The sequence below is a fragment of the Nematolebias whitei genome, chromosome 12, assembly GCF_014905685.2.
Source record: "Nematolebias whitei isolate Nwh7 chromosome 12, NemWhi1, whole genome shotgun sequence".
NCBI classification, from domain to species: domain Eukaryota; kingdom Metazoa; phylum Chordata; class Actinopteri; order Cyprinodontiformes; family Rivulidae; genus Nematolebias; species Nematolebias whitei.
Window position 1 is genome coordinate 28,604,945 of NC_056509.1, and position 27,879 is coordinate 28,632,823.

The window sequence follows — 27,879 nt, forward strand, 5'->3', positions numbered from 1 at the left end:
GATAGTCTGTCTTTTAAATCATTTCAGATCTGATTTTGGTCTTTCATAGAATCTGAAAAAACTAACATTGTTTTATTTTAGTCTTGGGAAGAGTTTCAAAATGTGAGATTTTAGCACTTTGACATTTTTGAACACATCAGCACTTACTGTACACTATCTTGCATTTTATTCATTTTATTTTATTTTATTTTATTTTATTTTTACAAGATGCCATATTCACAAAGAAAAGACTTGGAGGTTTTTGAAACTTTCAGGCACCCAGATTTGAGTTCCTGGTGATTCAGCACCACCTGTAAACCACCCCCTCCACTCCATCTGGTGATACAGGAACCTCTGAGGAGACGTCAGTGACTCATGTAGCTGTGACCCACAGCTCTCCGCTCCTCTCGGTGCTGCTGTCCGTTTGTTAACAACATGGTCCGACTTACCGGACTGCAGTCATTTCACAGCTTGAGCAGCTTGTTTTTAAGCCCCCACAGTTTGTAACGTGTACTTTTAAACCACACCTGTTTTCAATAATCACACAGTTCAGATGCTTTGAAGTGGGGTTCTGTGGACAGGCTATAAACAATAAACACGTTACCTGTTGTGGATAGCGCTTTGAACGTCCTAAGATGAAAAGATTGACGAGCAAACGGGTAACTGTAGTGGAACCAGAACTGAAGTGGATTGTTCTTGTCTTAAAACAAAACAAGTTTCAAACTTTTCTCAGTTTCTATAAACACTAAAAGGATTTACATCGCTGTCTGTGTCACATCACAGATATTTATGTAGGACTCTAGTTGTAGCACTTCTACTGCAGGAAAGTCACCTTCCTTCCAGAGTTAGTGTTCCCTCACCTATCGCGGGGGTTACGTTCCAGACACCCCCACGATAGGTGAAAATCTGCGAAGTAGGGATGTTATATTTATTTTCACATTTACATATATTATAAGGCTTTATAAACCCTTCCCACACTCTTTCAGTGTTCTAAACAATGTTCTAAACACTCTAAAAGAGCACAGCGTGTCATGATCTCTGCCACCTGCCACGCCCACTTCTCCACCACAATCACATTCATGCTCATCACCTGTGTCACTCCCAGTCTCCCTCCTGCTCCCCAGTCTCTGCCAGTTTGTCTGATCGCCTCGTGCCTGAAGCATCCAGCATTCTTGTTCCTGCTCTCGTTCCTAAAGGTTCAGTTCGGACAAGCCATGCCGCTCGTGCGGCTCACTCAGGTATAAGACAGACTGCCCCGCCCCCTCCTTTCTTTTTCCGAGGCTGTCTGTTACGCGCCTGCTTTTTGTGCATCTCTGGGACAAGATGGGGAAAGACACACCCCACCCCCTCCTTTCTCTTTCTTTGCTGTGACAGACAGCCTCAGAAAGAGAAAGGAGGGGGCGGGGAGGTCTGTCTTATAACTGAGTCAGCTGCGCTCAACCACTCTCTCTCTCTTTTTTGTACAATTTTACGTTGAAAACCCGCGAAAGAGTGAAAGTCCAAACGTGAAGTGAAGTATGGAGGGACTACCGTGTTGTGTGATGTCAAACTGATGACGGTGTAAAAGTTAATGAAACAACAGTTTAAGGGCTCGGACAACAGAGGTCCACTTTGGTCCTGGCCCTGCTCAGACTAGCCATTAGCACGCCAGTCCAGAGGTAAACTGTTCAGAGCTATCCACAACAGGTAAGATGTTTATTCAGAACATTTCCACAAAGCTGCAACTTTTAAAAGAGTTTTTATGATTGTTTTGTTTCTGGTGTTGCACGTTATCATCAAGACGAGCTAAAAGTACTTGGACCGACACCGGCTGCTCTTTCCTTTGAAGGCTGAAAGATTAAAAACAAAAGAAGCAAATAAAAAAAATAATAATTATTTGCAGATGTGAACCGGAAATTTTTTTGAAGAAAATTTATAAGCATATTTGGAGCAATTGTCTTCTTTTTTTGTTTTGTTTCGGCCACACAGGAATTATTAACGAAGCTTCAGATCCTCATAAATGTATTCTCAGTGAACAGATTCTGTATAATCGAAGCATTTCATAAAAATCAGCAGGTTTGTGAGACTAAAAACAGCAAATTATTTTATTTGTGGATAAATTACTGTTTTCTTCACTGGATGAGAGCTGTTGTCTTAAAGACTTTAGACTGATTTCAGATCAAATCTAACTGAGTTGGAACTTTTTTCACAACATATTGATTCAGGCTGTAGAGTTCAGTATTTTTAATAATCAAAGCAGAAAGTCAAATTAGACAGGTCCTCACTTCCTTCTAACTGTGAACACTCAGAGGGTTTAGTTTATTTACTTTCACAGAAATTTGGCAATAATTAGCATTTAGGAGGAGCAAAAACAAACACATCATGCTTTTTTTTTGTGTGGAGCTTCAGTAAATCATTTGTTGTTCCAAATGCTGATAGATTCTCACCGTGTACAGTAACTTTACTCAGTTCAGTGTGTTTTTTATCTTATTACTGTAGTAAAACAGGTGGAACACTTGCAGCCGTGAACAATCTGATTTAAGCTACACCGTGCCTTTACATTACACAACCAAGTAAGAAAACTAAAAAAAAACACGTCATTTTCTCCTACAAATGTGTGTAGTTCTAACAAGGGTGCATGTTTATTATTATTTTAATGTTTCCATACTAATTTGTAATTTGCTCCTGTTTTATTTAAGCCGTGCTACGTTTAGTTTTAGTTCACTGGAGGCTCTGAAATGTCATTTCTTCAGGGGGGGTTGAAGTTGGGAATTGTTTTGTGTTACAGCATGACAATCAAACAGGAGGACGTTTTGTACAGCCAAGATATTTTTGCAAAGATTCATCATCTTTAAATGGGAATGGCGGCCGTTCTTTTTTGCAGTGGTTCGGCAGGTGGAAACACCTCGTTCTTGACCTTCGGTAAAAGTTTGTCGCTCAAGTGGAAGACAACGACTTTGTGTGCCTTTTATCACAGAAAAACAAGTTGGGAAACGCAGTTATTTGCTTTGACGTGGAGGTGGATTTGAGAATACTCCACTGTTGTGTCTCTACTTTAAATCTGAAGCAGTGGATATGGAATATTTCAACTTTCTTTAAGACCAACAACCTTACAGATGCCTGTTCTCTGTGTGATGTTTGAAGTAGCTGTCGTAGAGCTGTAATTTTGCTGGTTTGTGTATTTATTCTTTGAATTGGTCCTTTAAAATACAGATTTGGTAAAACACTTGGTTCTGTGTTTATTTTGTGTCTCTCTCTCAGTGACCACAACCTGTCTGCTGCTCTGTGCCCACAGTAATTGAGTGTTTGCATCGGGGTCATTTGCCATTCAAATCACGCTCGTCCACAACAGCAACAACATCCAGAGCTGTCGGGAAACAAAAGCCGTGATTCCTGTGAGGTTATAGACCGAGAAACTGCGGAGACGAGACAAATTTATTAATTGTTTTTTTGCACAAGAAGCACATTTTTTATTTTTTTTGTTCACACATCCTATCTGACAAATAAGACTTTAAAAGTTTGTTTCTCTTATTTTTTCTTATGTGCCAACCATAATTTATTTTCTTATTTTATAAGATAAATTGTATTTCAAAGGAGTGAATTTAGTTTGTTTTGGACCAAAGTTCGTTACATAACAGCAGCTTTGGCTCAGTTGCGCCCCCTGCTGTCACTTTGTTGACGCACAAAGTTTCTCTACAGTACTTTACGTACTGTTTAATCAAATTTACTTCATAACGAGGGGGTTCGGATCCTTTTCACTGGGGCAAAGGTCCCAGAATAACCGAAGGGTCCCAGTAAAATTTACAGAAACATATTTTTTTTATCAGATAATAAAAAGAAATATAAATAAAGCTTGAATGAAAATAAAAAAAGATATCCATCATAAAATACACAGATTACTGTGATAAAACATTTTTTAAACTATCATCATGCCGTTTTTCAATTGGCTTTTGGGATGGAGCACAAACGTGGTCTCGTGGGAGAATTTAAAACTGAAAAACGGTACTTAAAATGAGATGGCAGTACATAACAGGGTAAATAAATACAGGATACTATGAGGGGTATTTACAGGTGTACATACAGGGTAATTACAGGTACTTATAGAGTACTTATGGAGGTACATACAGGGTACTTGCAAAGGCAAAAACTGTATTTTCGGGTGTATTTTTAGGGTACTTACAGGATAATTACATGTATTTGTGGGGTAAAGTACCTTTGGGAACCGGTGGCTGTATGTCCAGCAGCTACGTAAAAAAGTTCAGACTTTAAAAGGGTATTTTCTATGTTTTAATTCTTTGTTTTTTAATCACATGTAACTTAAAAATATATTTTTTCTCAAAATACTCAACTTTGAATCAAAAATTTTTATACACCCTAATTCTACAAGTAACAAAAAGTGCAACTAGGGAAGGAACATAATGTTGTTGTTTGTCTTCGTTTCTTGTTAAGATAAGGAACGACAGACTTCATCAAACCTCATCAAAACAACAAACACTGAACTGCACCGTCCTCTGACCACCACTAGATGGCAACAAACACAATTCACTGACGAAGACCATACCATTTTTTTTTTTACCATTTTATTTACACGGATATTGAAGGTGCTTTAAGTTGGATTTTTTTTTTAACTATTTCTTCTCGATGCAAACACGGTTTATTTTATTTTACTTATTTTCCCACACACATCTTGTAAAGGTGAATTTTGAAGACGGCAGACTTATTTTCTGCTGAGTAATAAAAACAACCATCCACTAAAGTAGGGCAGTTTGTTTTTCTTGGAGAAATTGGAGGCAGGGCTCCTCAACAGCCAATCAGAACAGAGGGCAGGGCGTGCGCGAGGTGGAAAAAAAAAACATTGCTGGGAATTCCAGCTCATTTTTGTGATTCGGTTCTTTTGGCTTGGTTTACCAAACGAGTCTTCACTGAAAGGATCTGTGTTCATTACTGTTCAACGCATTTATTTGCTGCCGTTTCCTGTAAATATGTAGGATATTCAGGGTTTTTAATGGCAGCCAGTATACCCCACCACCCTGAAAATCATGCACAGGTTAAATACACGAAAATTTTGTAAGAAAATTAGGAGATAGAAATAGCTCACAATAAAAATAGCTAAACTTTTGTGCAAAAATAATTATTAATAATGAAGATAATTTTAGATATTTGTGTCCTTAAAGAAACTAAAAACTAAGAGTCAGCGCCTCCAACAATCGGGTTCCAATTTTCGGCGCGATACCAACTCCTGGTAGTTCATGTCAACAAGGTAGCAAAAAGAGCCGGCTCGGTTGCGATAAACGCGTCACAAAAAAAAAAAAAAAAAAAAAAACAAAAAAAAAAAAAAAAAAAAGAACAGACGGTTCTTCATCTATTATTTGTTTAGGTGTCAAAGGAGAAGTTTAATGACACCGAGGCTTCAAAAGTGAGCGGACGGGAAGCTAAAGCGCGAGGTACGTGTTGTGCTTATATTTGTTACCATGTGAGAGTCGGTGTGCGCGCGCTAACACGCTGCGTCAACGAACGGTTCTGCCTCCTGCATGATGAAGTTGGTAAATAGGGTATGACCTCGTGCTGACAAACTGGATTAAACGCTTGCAGCAGCAACAGAAGAAGAAGAAATAGGAGGACCGCTAGCGAGTGACCCCAGCTAGCCGCAGCTTGACCACATACTGCTGTTTAGCTAAGGACCGTTGACCTCTGAGAGTCGGAGGACCTAGCAGAGAGCCCGCACGGCAGCTTCTGGTGAGCTATTTAAACTAATTTAACATAATGCACGATCATCCACGACACGTTACCACTCGGTTAATCTCTTTACAGCCATTCTTAGTATCAAACGGGAGTAAAATGAAGGCTGCTCGGCGTGTTGACGCACCTCAGAGATATGGCGGCTCTGTTAGCTTCGAGCTGCAGACTCCCAACTTCAACTCGAGTGTCCGAGCAGAAAGCACTCGTTTAGTTGTTTTTAAAGCTCGTTTAGACGCGGATAAGATAAATACAGGGTCAAATGGTTCGATTTTCTGCTCTGCGAGGCGTGTTTTTTTTAATTAATTAATTTTTTAATAATTCTCAAAAAGTGAAGTGAAACTGTTGCACCACTTATGCTAATGTGTGAATATGACGCATTCCTGGGACACAAACCGAGCTCATATATTTGTATTAATTTGTCTTTAAATCAAATCTGAAAACACGTCTTTTCTTGATTTAATTGCATTTACAGAATTTGTTTAAAAACGCATGATATTGTTTTTAAATTGTTGCAGGAAATCCATAAAAATCGCCTGCTCATGTTATATGTTTCCTAAGTAAATGTACATTAAATAAACATTTTAACCTGCAGGTTTTTATAAACAGCATATTTTATATCTGGACTATTCAACTGGTGGCCCGGGGGCCATATCTGGCTTGAAGCTGAGCTCAGTGTGGCCCACAGGCGAAGATGTTAAAATTATAACTAGATTTTAAATCATAAATTACATTTACATAATGACGACAATTGAAGGATGTTCTGCCCCTGAGCAGCTGGCTGTATGTTAATAATAGACATATTTAATGGCTTGTTTTATGGCCTTTTTTAACATGCTGTAATGCAGTTTAAAATGATTTAAATTCATCTGATACTCGTTTCCTGTTTATTTTCAGTCAGGTCAGCTGAACGCTATAACAACATTAAGTATTGCCATTTTAATGATGGAGTGGTATTCGTTTCAGGACATGAAATGTACTTTTGCACGTCGCAGTGCTTGTTTTTGCCTCCCAACTTTTTTCCCACAAGTTGTGAAGGTGATGCTGCTGTGGCGGCTCCAAACCTTTCCCACTTCTGGCTCAGGTTCAGTCGCCAAGGACAGCGATAGTTTACGGTCAGCGAGCCATGAGTGTGTACTTACCAGCATTCAGGCAGGGACTAAAGCTATTTTAAATTGGCGTGTGAGGCAGACAACAGCTGGGGGTTTACTGCTTGTGTTCATCGTTGTGCATTTATAGTGTTTTCCTTTTCTTCTGTACAGAAAGAGGTTTGTCTCCTTTTTCATATAGACTTTAAATCCAAAGTGATGATAAGAAACGGGTAAATCAATTTCTGAGAATAAACATCCACAGATGGGCTCATTTTTTATTTCCAAGTGTCAACGAAGTGGTCACAGTTGACATTTATTGGGGAAAAAAATGTATGTTAATAAAACGAATAACATATTGTAGGTGTGGAAATGGGTGCGTTAGCTCCATGTGGTAGCTTAGAAAACCCATCTGTATTCCTATATTTGAAATTAAATCCATTTAAATGTTGAGGGGGGGGGGGTGCATTTTCACTTTTTAAACAAGAATGTTGTATCAGAGTAAAAACCAACCATATCGTACAAAAAGAAAGTCCATGCAAGAGATCGAGTTGGGGATTTTTTTTTTCGTATAAAAGTATAAAATTCAAGAATTTCTGTTTGTTTTTGAAGGCAAAAACAATATGTTTTATAAGTTTAGCTTTACTCTGAGTGTCTTGAGTGATATTGTGTCTTTAACGTACCATCACAAAGCAATGAGCCACACCTATAGAGGAGAAAATAACACCCATCAGTGCTCCACAGTGATCAAAGGTCCAACCAGTATCTGTCCAAACTCATCAGTAACAGTTTAATATGGAGATAAGATAAAATACATTGAGTTAATTATTTCTAAAAAAAAAAAAAAAAAAAAATTTAAACATTTGCTTTTGGACTTTAAATCATACAGTATACCCACACTCAGTTTTCAGTCCACCATGTTCAATGCCCCATAAATGGTGAGTAAAGTTATGGTGAATAAATGTTCATCGTTCAGTTCTTCCACCGACAAATGTCACTTTTCCAATTGGGCGTCCAGCTTCAGATATCCACAGCTGCTTTTCCTGTTTACACTGAAGGGCGTGGCTTACTCCATCTGAAGCCGAACAGTCGACCCGCGGTCACGTGGTTGCAGAACACACTTTTCATAGACCACGAGATTCATGGCTCCTGGGGAACTCTGCGATATACTGTACGTCACGGCGCGGGTGTTTCTGAACATCAGAGCACTTTTCTGTATCCACACACTTCCGATCAATCACGTAATACTTTTGCGTACTTCTGTGACAAAAAGTTCGTCCCAGGCCTTGTGTTGAGAAGGGACGAGCGAAGCTGCTCTGAAAACAAAACGATCCAGTTATCGTGCAATTAGTCAATGAGCGCTGATTTTGCAGCTACGGATGGAGCAGCTAGGGCCCTTAACTTTTGTTGAAATCCAAAATATAACAAAGAAACTCGCATTTCAAACACGTGACATGGACATGCATCTCTGCCTGTGACTCGGAACATTAAAGATACATAAGCAGCAAAAATGGCTACAGTTTGACATGATTCAGCTCTCAGCCACGATGCAGTGAGTCGATGTGTGTAGATTCAACACAATGTGTCTTATTGATGATCCTTCACTTTTATGAGACTAAATAAACTCTTAAATGATATTCATGGCATGTAGGGCTTAGATGTGATGCCATTTCAAGTTATTTACAACTGAATAAATGTGGTGAGTGTTAAAAATGTCCCTTTAAACTTTTTAAGATCTTTTTTTAGTTTTTTCCTACAACAATTAACTATGAATGCCTCAAAATATAACTAGTTGAAATGTTTTTAGATGTTTCATTCAGTTTTTATTCTAAGTAATAAGAATGTCATTTTGACTTGTAAGTGTGCTGCTCACTGAGATCTGTTAAGGTATGAAAAACAGAAGCTTGGTGTGATTAAATGGTACAACAGCCTGCCTGGCAGGCTGGAAGGAGGAAGATGACCTATTTACTGATCTAGTCGGTATATGTGAAGTGTTTACGCTCACACTGCTGAGCTTGTTTTTTTGGTTCAGTTCCAGCCGAGCGGAGGTGAAGCTATTCGTCGCTCTCAGTCTCAACTTGTGTCACAACGATGACACGCTGGAATGCAGCGAACGTTTGTTTGTTTAGATAAGAGTCCGCCATGTGAACTCTTTTTTTTTTTTTATGTTACAAATTGACCTCAATTCATCGCATTTATTGTTGGGTCTTTGAGGAGATTGTTTTAATAGAAAGCAAACACCCAAACCTCTCAGCCGTTTCAAATGCGGTCTGAGTCCGGCACGGCGGCAGACCTTGAACATGAGCTGAACACGTGCGCCAGCATTGGCTGAAATAGCTGAAGCCTTTCTGCTGCACTCATCCTCCTCTTTCATTTCCAGGGAGAGTTCCAGATCCAGTCTATGACCCCATATTCAAACGGATTCATCTTTCCTTTTAATGTGCGTTTATTCACGCCTGAACAGAACGGACCGGAGGTCATCCATATTTTTAGGCAAAGATTTAAAGCCAGAACAGCTGACAAGTGTTATTGATCTCCGTCTCTTTTGTCTTTTAACGCTTTCTGACAGTTTATTTTGACAACATTACATACAGTATCTGGACAGCATTTTGTGTCTTTGTGTTTGTTTTTAGCTAACGTTATTTTAAGTGTGCGCACAGTTGTTTGGCAGTAACACTAACCCTGAGTTTCTCTATTGTTTATCTTGTGTTCAGCCCATCATGGCGACTGATATGGTCTTACTCATGCGAGGCTTGGCCAAGCTGAGCCAGGCAATCGTAGAGACTCAGAGCAACACCTTACGCAACGGGACAGGCAAGTACACGCAAACAATTTGCTTTCCGTCTGTTAATATTTGGATCAAAGTGCTCTTTGAGCTATAATTATCTATTGGGTTCAATGATATTGGAGTTCACATATGATACAAATTAGGTAAATGGTCATAAATGATCATGCAAGAAGTTCTAACCATTTACAAGCTTTTTGTGTTTGGGGTTATTTTATTTAACACTTTTGATGCAGAAACACTGATTTTACGTTCATCATCCACCCATTTTTTTACCCACATGAGCATTAAAGTCCCCCAGCAGAGTAAAAGAGTCAACTGGAGCACCTTCTAGCTCCCACTCTAAAGACTCTAATAGGTACAAACAGTCAGAGCTCGTCCCCCCACCCAAAGTCACAGGGAAACTACCCTGTCATCTACCGAGGAAAACTCCCAACTCACAGGCACCTAGTCTGGGGGCTTCAAGTAGACCCACACCAGCCTCTCACCATGAGGAACTTCAGAGTAGAATAAAGTCCAGCCCCTTTCAAAGAGATCGGTTCCAGAACCCGTGCTCTGAGTCAAGGTGAGCCCAACGATATCTAGTCGGTATCTGTCAACCTCACACACGCTCAGGCTCCTTCCCCACCAGAGAAACGACGTTCCACATCCCAAGACCCCCACCTTTGAATGGCACCATGCACCTGACTAATGGCCCCTCCTGCAGGCGGTGGGCCTTCTAGAAGGCAAACCCATGTTACTCATTGAGACTGAGCCCAACAAGCCTCATGGGTAGAGGTCACTGTTCACTGACAATCCCCTCCCCCAGGCTTGGCTCCAAGGTGAAGCTCCAGTAACGTACGTTCAGGTGAGGGACATCTGGTTGTCTTCTGTCCAGACGAGCATTCTGAATGTTTTGGAAACTCAACTACTGTGTTGTTCTCATTAACACATCGTTGATTCATAAAAGATTCAAGGTGTCAGCTCAGCTTTCAGGGCTAACCCATAAATCATCTTACAGCTAGTGGACAACTCTTGCTCTGTCAAAGTATCTCAACGAGTTTTACACCAGGACCTTTGAAAATACTTTTTGGCTTATAATGAAAGAAAACAAATTGCACTAAAACAAACACTAAATATCAAATTATAACATTCCTAACAAATCGTCAAATGTGGTGTTCGATTCCCAGGAGCTGCAGGAGTTGGTGCTGCTGTTGAAAGTGTCCAAACAGCTGCAGAGCAAGGCTTGTCTGCAGCCATGATGAAAATGCAGGTGGGTCTTTTTTTAAGATAACAATCTGTAGCATTACAAATTAGCAATCGTTATCTTTTTTGATGGAAAATGTTGTGTTTTAATATAAGTGCTCATCTGACTACATTTATCTGTCTCCACAGGAGCTGTCCGGTCAAGAACAAACCACCTCATCAGAGTCAGAGTTTGACTTTCCTCAGAATGATCTGCTGTTCACCGAGTCGGAGTTCAGAGAAGGAGGCACAAACTTCACCTCAGATCGCTCAGGAAGCAGCGCTAATGCTGCAGCAGGGACAAACCATGTCGGTGGAAAACAGTCCGTGTTTGAGGGATACAAAGATCCGAGTAAACAGTTTAGCGGTCACACCAGGTCGTATCACCAGGATGCCAGGTATAAACCGTGTCTAAACGAGTCCCTGCCCAGTTAATGATGTTTGTGTCCGATTAAGATAAACTCGTGCGCTTTGTGTTTGGCAGGCCTTTTCTTGGACAACGTCAGCTCTACAGCCACAGCCTGAGCAGGCATGTGTTGCAGGAGATAAATGGTCAGCATCCAGTGAGTCATTTCAGGAGCTACCATCAGGATCAGTCCTCAGTGGGCGGCCTGACAGCCGAAGACATTGAGAAAACCAGTCAGGGCAAGAGGGGCGACATAAAACCGCACAAACAGATGGTAATTACTGCTCGCAAAACAGAAGTAGTATTCATGTGATGCTGGTTTTCCTCTTGCAGATGGATATTCAAATGAAAACGTCACCGCTGTTTGTTTTTTCTTAGTTAAGTGAAAGAGCCAGAGAGAGGAAGGTGCCGGTGACTCGGCTCAGCAGACTGGCTAACTTTGGAGGTACATGAACGCAACTCTGTGTCTGAATGTTGGCGATTCATTGGCTGTTTGAAGCTGAGTTCATGTCTGTCCACTTGTGTGTGTGTGCAAGTCTGCATGTTGCAACTACAATAATCTAAATATTTGACGCATCAGGCCACTGGGGGAGTCTTTTGTGCAATTTGAAGACCAATTTAAGAAAGTTTTTCTATATAACTGCTGTTCGTTGACAGATGGTGACAATAGGTAATTGCTTGCCTGACAGGCTGTAGTTTTTGGGGTGCTTTAAAGCTTCAGAGCTATTCTTTACTCCATTAAAGCAGTTTTTTTTTAATAACCATGTCAGAAGTTTAATTCTCAGCCAGCCAAAGTGAGGGGATTGTTTCCACTAAAAGGACATTGCAGAGGGGTTAAGTATGCAGTGTGTCTCTCCACTCTGGATTAGTGAAAACTCAGGATGCACAAATATCTCTGGCTAGCAGAATTAGCATAGATATGCTAATTGCCATGAGAGAGCACGCTGCCAGCACCAAGACATGTGCTACATACTCAAGCTGACATATTGATAAAAACATTAGTCAAATTCATCTCGGTGCATATTTTTAGGTACGTATAAAACATTTGGTTTCGCTGTTGCTTTCTGAGCTGTCATAATTGGCATATAATGAGTATAAAATACAATAGTTGTATTTAAATAATTGTATTTTATTAAATGTGAAGAACCCTGATGATGATTCATAACTGCGTTACCTTTTAAGCGTCTGAACAGTGATATTTATCAAGGCTGCTGCCTCTCACGTAAACAAACTTCTCGTCTTTGTGTGACTGCTACAGATAGAAAACGGTATTTGTTGTCTCAGATTTACTTCTGTACACCAACGTCGGTGCTCAAGTTGAATTTGGTCTCTCTGCGGGACTGGTCGAACTGGTTGTGAACGGCTAAGACTGAACACAATGAAATATTACAAACCGCAGCAACTGTGAACCACGTTGAAGTCGAAGGATGTCACAGATGCAAAGTATGAGACGTCGGAGAAGATGAACCGAATGCAAACAGGCTGGATTGATAAAGCAATCAGAAATACAGTTTCCACCTAGAATCACTCAACTTTCCAACCAGGATGGTTCTGAGTGATAGGATATCTGCCTGTTGCTTTGTTTAGTTCCAACTTTCTGTTTAAAAAAAAAAAAAAGCATCCTGTGGAAAATACCAGATTTAGTCATCTATGAGAGATCTTCTGTGTTTTGCTCACTCACATATCTGGTAGTTGTAAAAACCTGCAATGCCAGTTGTAAATGCATTGAATGTTGTTCCTAAAGACGAGCACAAACAAAAAAAAAAGTCTTTCTAACCTTTTGCAAAGCTTTTATTTCACACACAAGCACAGTGAAGTGCTCAGGTCTGCTCTTAAACCCGGTCAGGAGCTCGTAGCTTCATTTCATATGACAGACAAGTAAGCAGGTGAAGTTAGGCTGAAACTGGACTTGTGAAAGAGAAGCACAAAAACAAATCCAGAGCAGTGTGATGAACTGGAACAGACCGCCAACGTAAACATGTGCTGCAGAATTTAGCCACAGCCGGTTTCAGACAACAGGGATTAACAGGAGCTGCAGCGAGGTGCAGCAGGTGAATCTGAGGTGATTCAGCAGGTGGTCAGTGGTCACATTAAGCTGCTGGTGAAGAGTTGGAGAGAGACTGTGTTTATTACTTTATTCCTCTAATGTTCTACCCGTTTATTATCACTTTTGTAGCAACAGGTGCATTTTTAAGGCACTTTCACGCTGTCATCTGTTGGCTTGTTTCCCTGGAAATGCCATACCATACCACTTTATTTATAAAGCGCTTAAAACGGCAACAAGGTCAACCAAAGTGCTGTACAGCAAAACAAAACAAGCAAAGGACACAGCATAAAATACATAGATCCCAATAGGTAAAGATAAGAACTAAATGACTAAAATAGATTGCAGACAAGTTAAAATCAGCTGACGGTGTCAATAACCAGAGAGTAAAAATGTGTTTTAAACAAGACTTAAACACAGTGAGAGAGGGAGCCTGTCTGACATTCAGTGCTAACTCATCCCACAGTGTTGGATCTGCATCAGAGAAAGCCCCGTCACCTTTGAGCATAAAACGAGTGCCTGGACCCAATAAAAGCATCTGATCTGCTGACCTCAGAGAGCGAAGTGGGACATATGGCTGCAGCAGATCAGTGAGAGGGGGCAGAACTGTTCAGAGATTTGAAAACATACAGACAGATTTTAAAATGAATTCAAAAGTGAACCGGGAGCCAGTGAAGCGAGGCCAGAACTGGACTAATGTGCTCTCTTTTGCCTGTACCAGTTCAAAATCAGGCTGCACCATTTTGAACCAGTTGTAATCGTTCAGTGGAGGTCTGACTGATCCCAAAAAGAAGCGCATTGCAGTAAGTTATCAAGCCTGGACGTTATGAATGCACGTATTACCGTCTCGAGATTACTTTTGGACAGTATGGGCTTCAATTTAGACCAGTGATCCTCACTATTTTTTTTTCCCAAAAGTGTCATATTGACAGATCAAAGTCAAGGGGAGAGCTGCAATATCACCCCAAGTCACTCAAATAAAAGAAAAACATGAAACAACCCACCTGTGAACAAAAAAGAAACACAGCCAGAACATTATCTGTTTAAACAAAATGTACCTTAGTACTGAGATGAGCGGAAGCTGTGGTGCGTGTCCTTGACTTTCTTCATGTTGTATTTGTAATTTGTTGTTGCAACCACAGTGAGGCATTCAAGATGTGCATGGGTCAGTGGGTTTCTCTGTTTGTGCTTGATAGTGTTCATGGTTGAAAATGTTGACTCAGGTGTAAAAATTCAGCTTTTAGCTATCACCCCAATCGAATGAAGAAAACACAAGTCAACAACAACAATGAACAAAGTCCATGATAAACAATGAATATGCTGTAATATGTGTACGGATGAAGATACCCCCTTCACATTTTCGCCTGCCCCCTCATGTAACCATGTCTAGAACCGGCCCTGTAAGATGCTCCTACTTCCTTCACTGCAGATGACAGCAGGTGTGGAGACACGCGCGGCCGGTAGCTGATCCATCTGAGATTAACAGGACTTTTCTTTTTTTATGTCTTTTGACCAGCGGGTCAGCAGCCGCGTGCAGCTGGTGATGATCAGCTGATCCATCTGAGATTAACGGGACTTTTCTTTTTTTTTAACCTCTACCGGCTGGTCGGACCTGTCTCCTCCTCAACAAGTAGATTAGCACAATATTATTTGTAAAACCGCATCTGAGCCGACATGCGCAATCATTGCACAATGTACCAGCACGTTTTAAAAATGTATTGGCTGCGCTGGAGTATTGTTGTAACCTGTCACGAGAGCCACCAATAAAGCACGGTGAGCCACACGTGGCTCGGGAGCCGCGCATTGAGTATCCCTGATTTAGACAGTCGCCTCATATGAAAACAACAGGATTTAACAATCATGTTTACATGACTGTTTAGTGTCATGGAGACATAGAAATGGCGACTTTATAGTGAGGCCAGGTTGTTGCTATTAAAACAGTAGTTCAGACTTGACAAAATCCACGTTACAACATCTGAACTGTCTTTAATGCTGTTTTATTCCCAACCTTTTTGAGTTTGGGCATGAAAACAAGAGTTTAGTGATGTTCGCAGGTGCGCTGTACACTGCTGGGGTTTTGAAAACATTGTTTTTGTGTAGAACAAAACCATGGACGGGCTTGCGCTGGTTCTGGAAACGCACCCGTCGCATGACGATGTGCTCGGAGGTGCACACGCTGACATCGTGCAGACGTGCAGCACATAGGAGTTCATGCTCTGGTCTGTTTTAGCTCTCAACATGTGAAATCTCAACTAATGAATTAAATGGACATGTTGTGTAATGGCTGCGCAGGATAACGTATAGATGAGGTGCAAAGATGTAAAAACTACTCGGGTTGCAGTGTGCAGCATCTCTACCTCCTGCCTTTGTTTTTATAGTTTACCTGAACGCATCGTCATGTTGTAATAAAAAAAGCTCAGTCATCATTTATACATGACAGCGGGGCGCAGCGAGTCTTTAGGTTTGTTGCTTTATAAGAGACTGGCGGATTATGTAACGTGAGGTTTCGTCAGGCCGATTGTTCACAACCAATCCTTCTAGTTTTGTTTCCATTATCTGCAGAGATAATCCTCAAGATTAAATCTGTTGGCTGTAGACAGTAGTTTGAGTTGATTAAAATGTCATGCTATTTTCTCCTACATGCTTTTGATTTGATCTTTAATGAAAGTAAAAACAAAATTAGCAGACGGCATGGTTTAGGTGTATTTATGCATAAATATCACTGGGAGGTGGTGAAATAATCTGCCAAGTTCATGCTAGAGGTGGCGTTAAGGTCACTGCATGCTCTCACACTCATTTATTCAAATGTATTTTTAGTGTCTATGAATGTGCGGTTCACTGTGCGATGATTGTTTCTGTGTTTCAGTTCATTATAATCAGTCTGTTTGTACGTCTGCTTCAGGTTTGGCGGTAGGTTTGGGTATCGGAGCTTTAGCAGAAGTCGCCAAAAAGACCATCGGCATCAACGGGGCCGCAGGTGAAAACAAACACACACACGACACAAACACTCAGTGTTTTCTAATGAGGTAATAAAAAATACACAGCAATCCTTGCATCAGACTTTATATTAGGTGTGTGTTTTTGTAATAAAGCAATTAAGTCCTTATCAGAGTCATTAACTCTGTTTGTACCCGTTAGCTTTTTATTTAGTGTAGGGATAACTTCCTGTTAGTTTTCCTTTTGAGGAACTGATTATTTTCGTTTGTTTCTTCACGTGTGTTACATCATGTTCCACACATTTTGAGCTTTAACCAAACTGCTCTTTAAACGAGCGCGCCTCCTTTGCTCCGATAACTTGCTAATCCTCAAACACGGGCTAATCTGAAGCAGGGTGTCGAGGTGTAAAAGCCATCTCGTTTGTACATCTGTTGCTTGGTATTTATCTTTATTTGGGCTCTAACCTCAGCGAGAGGCACTCCGACACTCATGAGTGGAAAGTCTCTCTGAAGGCTAGCGAACCATAACACACAGCCTACTGACACAAACGCACACCTGAGGACAAACACCCTGTCGACGACTGTAAACTAGGACTGACTGCTGGATTCGGCCCTTTGGACGGTCGTAGGTGAAGAAGGAGCCGTTGAATCTATCGGCCGTTTTTTATTTACATAACTCTCATTATTAGACCATGAAGTTTGACTGTACTGTGAGACACTTGCAGGGTAATTAATTCTTTACTTTGCGAAGCAGCGGGGCTCTGGCAGGATAATGAAAACACCCAGCTTGTCAGGCTTCAGGTTATGTGTTTGTGGCCGAGGCAAGTTGTGACAGATCAGTGAGTCCTGCGGCGAGGTTGGAAAAGCGCTAACCTCCAAACACAGATACTGTTGTCTCTTACGGTTCTGCAGCCTCTACGATCAAAAGAGCCATTTTTATGCTTTCGTTCACTAAACTAAAGTGTTCAGAGCCGCAACAACCTGCTACAACTGTGGTTATCAAGTGGTGGCTCGTGGGCCACTTTAGGTTTGCTGGAGATGTTTGTGACCTTATACAGCTAAAAAATATCTGATTTTTAACATTTTTTGATAGTTTTTTTTTTTTAATTAATAAAAACTATGGACAATGCAAACCTATGTATTTTTTTTTATTGTGGAAAAATTACTTATGTATAGAAATAAAGCATAAAGTTACAGTGAGTATGTTTTACTCCTTGTACTTGTTCCAGTATTCACATATTTGCAAAAGAAATGACAGGAAAACAGCTAAAACCAGTCCCTTTTTGTTGTTTGTATAACAACCAATAAAATTCAGTTTTATGTTCGTTTGTCAAAGCTTGAAAGAGCCGCAGGTTGCATAACCCTGACCTGGTTAGTTCACCATCAACATTTTAAAAAAGGAGGAGAACTACATGCTTTTCTGTGTGCTACTGGAAGTCTACACACAATACCCTACAAATTATTGGAATGTGTTCTTGTTTTTAGTATTTTTAGTATTTTACCTTGTTTTATATGGCATCTTTTATTAAATTTTAATTGCTTTTTGTTGAACTATTGTTTACACTTTATATGTTGTCTGTCTACAACAGGTCTCTTGTAAACGAGTCCTCGTGACTCAGTGAGACTAACCTGTATAAATAAAGGTTGAATGAATGGAAAGAGCACAAGTAAAACACAAGTAACTAAAATTACAACCTTCAGCTTTATGAGACAGATAACGGCTTCTTAAGTTTTATCTTCTTAGTCCCAGCATGAATTCAATCACCGAGCCTCTTTTTGTTAATCGGCACAAGACGAGGAACACTTTCTGCTGACGGAAGTCTTTTTCTATCGAGCCTAAATACCAGCATTGATTTTTGTTGGGGTGGGGGCTTCTTTAGGTGAAAATAAGAATGCGGTTCTGGACTCGAGCCCGTTTCTGTCGGAGGCCAACGCCGAGCGCATCGTCAGAACTCTGTGCAAAGTCCGAGGAGCCGCGCTGAAGCTGGGACAGATGCTCAGCATTCAGGGTGAGACAAACGCACTCCTTCACGTTGTTCGCAGGGTTTTATTTGGTTTGATTGTAATCGGAGCGGTTAAACTGAACGGAAGGGTTGTTGTCGGTTTGTGAGCATGCTGTCCTTCAACTGGGCTCTTGATACGTTGAACACAGACAGAGCTGCAAGTAAGTGAAGCCGAGACAGCTTTGTTTCACTTTGAGCACTTTACTGATTGAAAATGATTTATTTTAGATCAGCTTTGAACAATTACAAAAAAATCTTTAGAGTGCCAAAACTACAGCTGCTGTTACAGCTGTTGCATCGATATTAACCTGCTTGTTGGCCCGTTTTGTTTGTGTTCATTTAAAAACTAAACTTTTTTTTAATAGCATTAATAAGTGTGGTGAGTAACTCTCAGCTACTACCACCTCAAAGTTTAGCTCCATCTTCGTAAAACTGACAGGGTTTTAGCCACTTTTTGATCTTTTATGTTCACTCCGTTATGTCAGCCATCTAGAATTGGGCTTGCTGTAGAGGTACACCTAAAGTTTAATTCCTGAAGGTTTCGTTACAATCCCTCCATTGGTTCGCAGAATATTTTGCTAACAGACAGACATGGACACAAATCTTTATTGCTCACCTTTGCCGCTCAGCGATGGGTAAACATCTCTGCAGTGAGGTCATAAACCCAGCTCAGGTGGCAGCAGTAAACACATCATCATGTTTTGTTTTCCACCGTTAACCTTTGACCTCGCCCGCCGAGCGTTTTCCTCTGGTGTTCGTGTTGTTCGCCCTGTCGGTGTAAAGCCGTGCAATCAGTGGAAAAAGCAAACGCAGTAATGGGAAAGAGAAGGACACCGAGTGCCTCACGTTTCCAGTTGGGTTTCAGCACCAGGAAAGACCTGATGGACGCGTGCACTGTCAGAACTGGGACGGCTATTTTTAAAGTGGTGACAAGTGGGTTTTTTCACAAGCAAAGGCGCTCCTGCAGCTTTCTAGAGCCTGACATAAGCAAACCCACAGCTTCTTCTCACACCCTGTAAATAGACAGGCGGTCTGATGAGGAGAATAAAAATGTCTGCTGGAGCTCTGCCCCCTGCTGACATTTATCTGTCACACAGTCAGAAAATCACCCCCAGCTGTGGCATTTGGCACAAATCTAACTGTGTTAACCCTGACGGTTGCTAATAAAGTTTTATTGCGTGAACGCATATGAAGCATGCTCACTGTTGTGATCCATTTTTCTTTTGTGTGTTTTGGACACGATTCTCGTCCCGCAGTTTTCAAGCTATTTTAACAACTCGTATATCAAAACGTTCTTTCAGGACAGTCCTTCTATGACTTTTGGTATTGGTGCAACTTTAGCTTTTTGAAATATTTAGCCTTTTCTGCTACTTTTTTTCTCATAGGAAATGAAATGAGCTAATTTTACATTCTTTAGATCTGTTTACAATCTTTAATGCTCCTTTCACATTTTGTTCTGGTTCAGTTTCTTTCAACTTCCTTGTGCAAATTTAATTTTTTTTTCAGCTACTTTCAGCTGGGGTTTTTCAGCTGATTTGTGATCCTATCAGGATCTTTCTGCTAACTTAAACATTTTTGTGCTACTTCTAACTTCTTTCTGCAAGTTTCAGCTTTTACTGCTATATTTAGCTACTATTTAGCTGGGGGTTTTTTGTTGCTAATTTGAGTTTTTTCATCTAATTCCACATTTTTTGCACTCGTTTCAACTTTTTCATTGTAATTCAGCACAAATGTGCTCTTTCAACTTTCTTCTGGTAATTTAAGCTTCTTTCTGCTTTTTTTTTTTAAGCTACTTTTCAGCATTTATTTAGCTAATTTCAGCTTTTCTTGGATAATTTCCACTCTATGCTCATTTCTGCTTCTTTCAACCTAATTCAGCAAATGTATGTCCTTTCTGCTTTACGCTGGTGAATATTCTCAGTCATCCAGGACATGGTAAATCCAAAACAAGATGAAAAGATTGATAGGGCAATCTGCATATGTATCTAGCTGAGCTCAGCTTTATAACTTGAACCTCGCACTCTCTGTCCTTTGAACTGAAAAAGCTGTTTGGATGAGAAGTGAAACGTCTTCAGTTACAAATAAAGTCCAGTTGTTTTTGCTTTTTATCTTGTTTTGGATTTTTTCTGCTTTCTTCTGCTAATTTTCGCTTGTTCTTCATTTCAGCTACTTTTCAGCTGTTTTTCAGCAGTAAGCATTCACACTGGATTTTTGTAGGAAATGCAATTCCTTTAGTTGTTTATTTTGTCTGCAATGTCAGTAAAAAGCACTCGTAGTAGCTTCCAAGTTGGGAGGTTGTATTTGCATTATTTTAAGGTTTTATTAGTGAATTCCAGTAAAGATTGTATTTGATAAGTCTGGTAACACTTTTAAGTTAGGTTTGTTGGAAATGCTTGGTCTTTGCCTTATTTTGACAGGTTTTTGTGTTTGTGTGCATTTCAGATGATGCATTTATCAATCCTCAGCTTGCCAAGATCTTTGAGCGTGTGAGGCAGAGTGCGGACTTCATGCCGCTCAAACAAATGACGGTAAGTCTCCTCTGTGACGTAAACCCAATATAACGATGAAGGATGTCCCAGTCTGAGCTCGATGACTGGGCGAGGCCTCGTTCACTGGGTGGCTGACCGTAACATTCGGGCTCTGTTTTTATGTCGGCCGTGAAAGCTGCATTTATTTACCAGCAAATAACAACATTAAAACTTAAATTAACATATCAGGGTACTTTTTAATCGAAGCTCTGCAGCTTTATCTGATCATTTACACCCAGCCTGAGATTTCCTGACACGACTTAAACAGTTTGGACTTGATGATATCACAGAGTCTGTGAAAGTGATGCATTCAGTGTCATTACAAAACTATTTTCATCTCTTCTTGTATTGCTTCTTTCAAACGTTTGTCGTTTTATTAAATTGACTTCCTTTAGGTAACACTAATAACGATTTATATAAAGTAAAGCCATTTTAAAGTAATTTTCTCTGTTTTTAACACGAAGCTGCATCTTTCAGATCATTATATGTCGTGCTGAACTGTTAAAAAGAACATATTTTAAAGTGAATATTAACACCAGTACCATGTTATATTGAAGTGAATTTGTGTTGCAGCACAATGCAAATATACAAATGATACTAAAATATCCCATATTTCTCAGTATTTCTCTATCGGTGTGCTCAATATTTAATGTATATTTAGCAAAGAATCTCCCAAAAATTGCAGAAACAAACTGAATGCAAAAATACAAATATGTCAATCAAATAGATTGTAGTGAACTTTGTAATGACCCATGTGGGTTTATTGAAACCGATGTTGAACACTAGTATCCCAATCGCTCGTTTTTCTATTTCTGTCAGCCCTGATATGTACTTGCCAGAAGATTCTCTGTTTGAAATCATTTTCTTGGCATCTGGATCAGAACCTCCATGTTTATATTTTAGTATAAATATGGTAATTGTGCTGTAATGAGAATATCAACTTTATTTGTCTAACAATATCATAAAGCCCAAATGTAAATAAAATACAAAATGTTGCAGCTAACAGCAGCAGGTGGAACATTCTCCCCAGAAGTATTTGATGTGAGAAGCCCTAAAGAAGAAACAAAGAGGCTAATATTTGTGATAATTTATGCACTTTGAGAAACAGCCTCAAATGTTTATTACAACTAGAAAACGTCCATAGTTTTTGTATCGATGAAAGGCGATCCGATCTCTGCTTCACATCACATCTTCCAGGACACAGAGCTCCATCTGTCGTGTTTTATTTTTGTCCACCTGCAGAAGGCGTTGAACAGCGACCTGGGTCCGAACTGGAGAGACAAGCTGGAGTCGTTCGAGGAGCGTCCTTTTGCAGCGGCGTCCATCGGCCAAGTTCACCTGGCGAGGATGAAGGACGGCAGGGAGGTGGCCATGAAAATACAGGTGAGGGTGAGAAGATGTGCAAGTCTGGTGTTATTACGACAAACGCGTTACTGGAAAGAGTAAAGATCATATCTCTCCTGTGTTTGGTCATTTCATTACAGAGTAGGTCTGGTTACTAAGAAAATATGAGCTCAAGTTCTTTTTTGCTTGTTTCCAGTGTAAAATTAATATTTTTAAAACTCGCACAGAATAATGGAGCACATCAGTAGAGTTGATGCATAAAATGTTGGACTGAGGATCACACCAGCTGTTTGAAGGGCTGCATTTATTTATTTTAAACTTGCTATCACAGTTTTGGTACATTACATTATTTTAGAAACTGAATTAAAAACGTGTCTTTTTATATATTTTTGTCTTCAGTATCCCGGTGTGGCTCAGAGCATCAACAGCGACGTCAACAACTTGATGGCGGTGCTGAACATGAGCAACGCTCTGCCTGAAGGTGCGCCCTCAGAGGAGCCTACAAGCACACATTGAATTCTTCTTCTTGTCCTTGCAAACCATGGCTCGGGCCAATAGCATTCCCACAGGGGAGTCTTTGTTCAGTCACATGTTTTATTGCTGCATGAGTGAACAAAAAGAACATTAAAAATGTGTTTACACAATTAATTTCTGGCATTTATACCCCAAAAATATTTCAACTGTGCTGCTTTTGTGCGTAAATAATGCACTTCCCATATGACTTCTTCTAGCTCCATTCTTGCTCTGTGGCTGCATTAATTCGTTGTGGTGCCACCTAGTGTTAAACTGAAGAACTGCACTGAATATTTACAATTACCGTAGTTCAGAGGTAATGATCTTTTTATGGATGCCAAAGCGCATACTTAAATTCTGGCACCCCCTGCCCTGATAAATTCATTGCTACTTCTAGTATCGAGGTCAAGGACAACTCCTTTACATCTCTTGTTGACTTTACTATACAAACGTATTTTTAAAGTTTTATTGGTACTTTTCATAGTCTTGCCTGCCAATCGATTTTCTGTGCTGGGCGACACAGTCAAAACCAGGTGAACAGAATAAAAGTGTTGTTTGGATTTAGGATAAAAAACATCAATATAAGTGCGATGAAACATTAAACTTAAGAAAAATGTCTAATAATCTTTTGTCATATAACGAGACCGTATTGATAGTAACAAATACACACAAATGACAAATAAAATTGATTATATGTCGTAGACGTGAATTTATCTTGTTCACGATGCATCACAAAACAGACTGAGCATGTGCATTAGTTGCACCAAAAAAAATGGTAAGCTGTAACATGACCCATGTAGAAAAGTGTAAGTATAATCTGGGTTTTTTTTTTTTTGTTTGTTTTTTAAACACCAAAAAATAGTTATAATTCACTTTAATTTACTTTCATCTCAATAACTTCTCTGTCTTTATTCATCAGGCAGCTAACTGTCTCAGATTCTTGTCTAAAAGGGCATCCTGCTTAATTTTCCATAAGGTTTGATCAAATAAATCTTCCTCGGGACACAAGTAGTGACATTTACATTTTAATATGGGTTGAGTGTGGAGCGTTTAGTTTCAGCTGTGCCTCTAAGGCGGCAGCCAAGACCTGAGGTGGAAGAGTCTGACACATTTCTTGACTGCTCTGTGACGATGTTTACCTCGGCTGATATATTTTAACGTTTGTTTTTCATCCACAAGGCTCCTTTCAGGGTAATATAAACTGTTACAACTGCGTCCTGAAAGAGCCCACTTTCTGTTTGTAGCTCAGCTCGTGAGGAACTTTAACGCAGACGCTCGTGTCTGATTTAGGAAAACGTTGCTTTAAAAGTTTAGACGTGTGAGGTCTGTTGCCTTTGGGGTCGATCTTTCAAGCATTTGTTCTTCTTTTAGTTTATGGTTGATTTACATGTATCCTGTTTGTTTTTCCTTCCTCTGTAGGTCTTTTTCCTGAGCATCTGATCGATGTAATGAGGAAAGAGCTGGCACTGGAGTGCGACTACATCCGAGAAGCCCAGTGCGCTAAAAAGTTCAGGTATTTATTGTAAAAGTTTGAGGAGACGTTTGTTGTGCTTCATGGACTGGGTGACTGCTCTGTTACCACTCCTGAATCCTCGTGTCTGACTCAGGGAGCTGTTGAAGCACGATCTGTTCTTCTACGTCCCGGAGGTGATTGAGGAGCTGAGCGGCAGCCACGTTCTGACCACTGAACTTGTTCCTGGGTTTCCTCTGGACAAGGCTGAGAACCTCTCACAGGAGCTGAAGAACGAGGTGCGCCTGAATGTGTTCCTGGTTTGATTTCAAGTTTAGGAGCTCCACCTTCTTCAACCAGGACAAAAAATGGCTAAATGGAAAGTAAGTACACTAGTCAGCCAAATTAACCGTAAGCTTCCTCTTTTCTTATTTCAGATCTGCAAGAGCATCTTGTCGCTGTGCCTCAGAGAGCTGTTTGAGTTCAGGTACATGCAGACGGATCCCAACTGGTCCAACTTCTTCTACGACCCGCAGACCCACCGGGTGAGTTCTTCTACAGCTTTAACGAACGGTGAGCAGTGAGTTCCTGCTAGTCTGCATGTGAGATGATTGTTCTTTGGCTCTGTAGGTGGCGCTGTTGGACTTTGGAGCTACCAGAGGATTCGATCAGAGTTTCACCGATGTCTACGTAGAGGTGAGGTCACTCACACTAATCGTGTGAACGCTCATGAAGCATTCACTCTGTTGTGATCCATTTATCTTCTGTACATTTTTCAGCACTGCAGTTTTCAAGCTATTTTAACAAATCATAAATAAAAACATTCAGGACAATCCTGCTGTAACTTTTGGTATTGGTGCAACTTTAGCTTTTTGAAATATTTAGTCTTTTCTGCCATTTTTTCCCCTCATAGAAGATGAATTGAGCTCATTTTACATCCTTCAAATGTTTAAATCTGTTTACATTTTACTGCTCCTGTCACATTTTGTTCTGCTTCAGCTTCTTTCAGCTTCCTCATGCAAATTTAAACTTTTTAGCTACTTTCAGCTAATTTCAGCTGTTTTGTGCTCCTTTCAGATTCTTTCTGCTAACTACAACATTTTTGTGCTTCTTAACTTCTTTATGCTTATTTTAGCTTATTTATGTTCCTTTTAGCTTTTTCTGCTATTTCAGCTACTACAGTATTTAGCTGTTTTATGCTAATTTAGCCTTTTTGGGTCATTACAATTTTTTTTGCACTCATTTCAACTTTTTTTCAGCCTACTGGTAATTCAGTAAAAATGTGCTCTTTCCACTTCCTTTTGGTAATTTAAGCTTCTTTCAACTTTTTTTAGCTACTTTTCAGCTGTTTCTTAATTTTAATTTTCCTTATTTCAGCTTTTTTCCAGATAATTTCCACTTTTTGTGCTCATTTCTGCTTCTTTAAGCCTAATTGGGTAAACATGTTATTTCTGCTTTCTTCTGCTAATTTAAACTTGTTCTACCTTTTCAGCTACTTTTTAGCATTTTTAGCTAATTTTGGCTGTTTTCTGATAAATTCAAGTTTTTTTGCTGTAATTTCTGCTACTTTCAGCTTATTTGTGTTAGTTTATTTCAGCTACTATTCTGCCGTTTTATGCTAATTTTAGCTTTTTCAGTTAATTCCACATTTTTTGCACTCCTTTCAACTTTTTTCAGCCTAATTCAGCTAAAATGTGCTTTATCCACTTCCTTCTGGTAATTTAAGCTTCTTCCTGCTTTTTCAGCTACTTTTTAGCTATTTTTTTCTCATTTCAGCTTTTTTTTTGGCTAATTACGGTAACTCATTTTTGTGCTCATTTGTGCTTATTTAAACCAAATTCAGCAATATGTGTTCTTTCGGCTTTATTCTGCTAACTTAGGCTTGCTTTTCCATTTCAGCCGTTTTTCAGCAACTTCTTCAGCAATAAACATTCAAACTGCATTTTCGCAGAAAATGCAATTTCTCTAGTTGGAATTTAGATTCACAAAATAAATGTTTGTCCACTATGATTATTAATTTGATACTTTGTTTTTCTTTGTGACGTGAAGAATTTTTTTATTTCATTGCTTTAAAAACATAAATCTGACCCTTGCTGTGTCTCCATGGTTACTCTGGGGTTTGACTTGTTGCTAAAGTGACATTTTGTATTTAAAAAATACATTTGTGCAACTTGTTTTAGAAATATGAACTCTTGGCTCACTGACAGGAGCTTCGTATCAGATCTTAACTTATTAACCCCCCCCCCGGTTAATAATTGCTAACTAAACCCTGCACGAGGAAGTAAAATGAGTCAAACGTGTGTTTTGTAGGTAATCCGATCAGCTTCTGAGGGCAACAGAGAAGGAGTCCTGAAGAAATCTATCGAGATGAAGTTCCTCTCAGGTTACGAGTCCAAGGTAATGATCTGTGTGTTCTCACTTGTTGCTTGTTGTGAATTTGGTTCCAATATCTGTGATTGTGCTTCAACTCTTTTCCAGGTGATGGTGAACGCTCACGTGGATGCGGTGATGATCCTCGGCGAGGCCTTTGCGTCCACGGAGACCTTCGACTTCGGATCTCAGTCCACCACCGAGAGGATCCACAACCTGATCCCGGTGATGCTCAAACACCGGCTCACCCCTCCTCCAGAGGAGACGTACTCGCTGCATCGCAAGATGGGCGGCTCGTTCCTCATCTGCTCCCGGCTGAAGGCGAAGCTGCAGTGCAAGGAAATGTTCCAGCAGTCGTACCAGAAGTACTGGGAAGGCCGCACTCTGCCACCTCACTGAGCCGGGCTGCGGCGGGCAGGTTGTTGGACTTGTTCTGGGGCCAGCAGCAAAGTGCTGATTGATGGGTTGATGGGAGTGGTTTGGAGTGAGAAGATGAAGTTCTGTCACACCTGTCTTTGATCAGAGAACCAGTGTTTTTACTAGTTTGGAAATCAAACTAGGAAGATTTGAAAAGCCATCCATCCATTTTCTTTATCCACTTCTCCTTTCTGGGTTGCGGGGGACTGTTGCCCATCTCCAGCAGTCACTGTGCGAGAGGCGGAGGACACCCTGGACAAGTCCATCAAAGGGACACATAGAGACAGACAGCCATTCACACTGAGGGTTAGAATAATAGTTGTTTTGGTCTGTGGGAGGACACCGGAGTAAACCATCCTGTCCACAAGGAGAACGTGTAAACTTCACCCAGAGAAGCCATCAAACTAATTCAAAGAAACATTTGATCATTTGCTAGAAGGAGAGGATCGTGGTGTCTGCAGATTTTTAGCTGAATGTGTATGGTCGGCCCCGAACGGAGAACAAGAATGTGAAAAGTTTGGACTTTTAGCTCTTCTCCTGATAGCTTCTACATAAATCTTGGATCTTCTGTTTGCCGTCGTTTTGTTTTTGTATTGCTGTGCTTTTCTGAACTTTTAGATAACAAGGTCCAGTTTTATATTTACCACAATCTTTTTTTTTTTTTTTGCTAAGAATGCAACACTGATTGTAACCGGAGACCTGACCTCAAACTACCAAACCAGAAGTCTCAGCCTGATGAAGTTTGATGGACTCCGTGGACTTTGAGTCTCAGTTTTGACCAACGTGTCTGTGTCATGAATACGTCGGCTCCTTTTCAGGACGCTTGGTTAAAATGGTCTGCATATGCATAATAAAGCTGATTGAATAGTTTAGTGCGGATTTAGCGTTGAAGTTGTCGACAGGTGCTTTGGCTTGATCACAGGTGTTCGTCAGTCTTTACGCAGAAGATCTGACTCAGGTTGTGTATTTATAGCACATACAGAAACTTTGTCCCAGCATCACCGTCCAGATCACACTTCAGCTGCTGTGCTTACCTTTTAGCTTTTTTTTTTTTTTTTAATTTTTTTTTTTTTCCGG

At 40.2% G+C, this 27,879-nt stretch overlaps 1 protein-coding gene across 1 annotated transcript; it reads left to right on the top strand.

The window, feature by feature from the left end:
* Positions 1–5,262: 5,262 nt before the first annotated feature.
* On the top strand, positions 5,263–27,879 carry LOC119418504 (atypical kinase COQ8A, mitochondrial). The gene is made up of 18 exons (XM_037685796.1): positions 5,263–5,402; positions 5,551–5,694; positions 9,497–9,596; positions 10,737–10,819; positions 10,942–11,189; positions 11,276–11,471; positions 11,576–11,642; positions 16,144–16,218; positions 18,058–18,186; positions 20,623–20,708; positions 21,951–22,091; positions 22,452–22,533; positions 23,985–24,078; positions 24,173–24,314; positions 24,453–24,560; positions 24,646–24,711; positions 26,326–26,412; positions 26,494–27,879. The coding sequence occupies exons 3-18, from the start codon at positions 9,503–9,505 to the stop codon at positions 26,782–26,784; spliced, it is 1,989 nt and encodes a 662-aa protein (XP_037541724.1). The 5' UTR covers positions 5,263–5,402; positions 5,551–5,694; positions 9,497–9,502; the 3' UTR covers positions 26,785–27,879.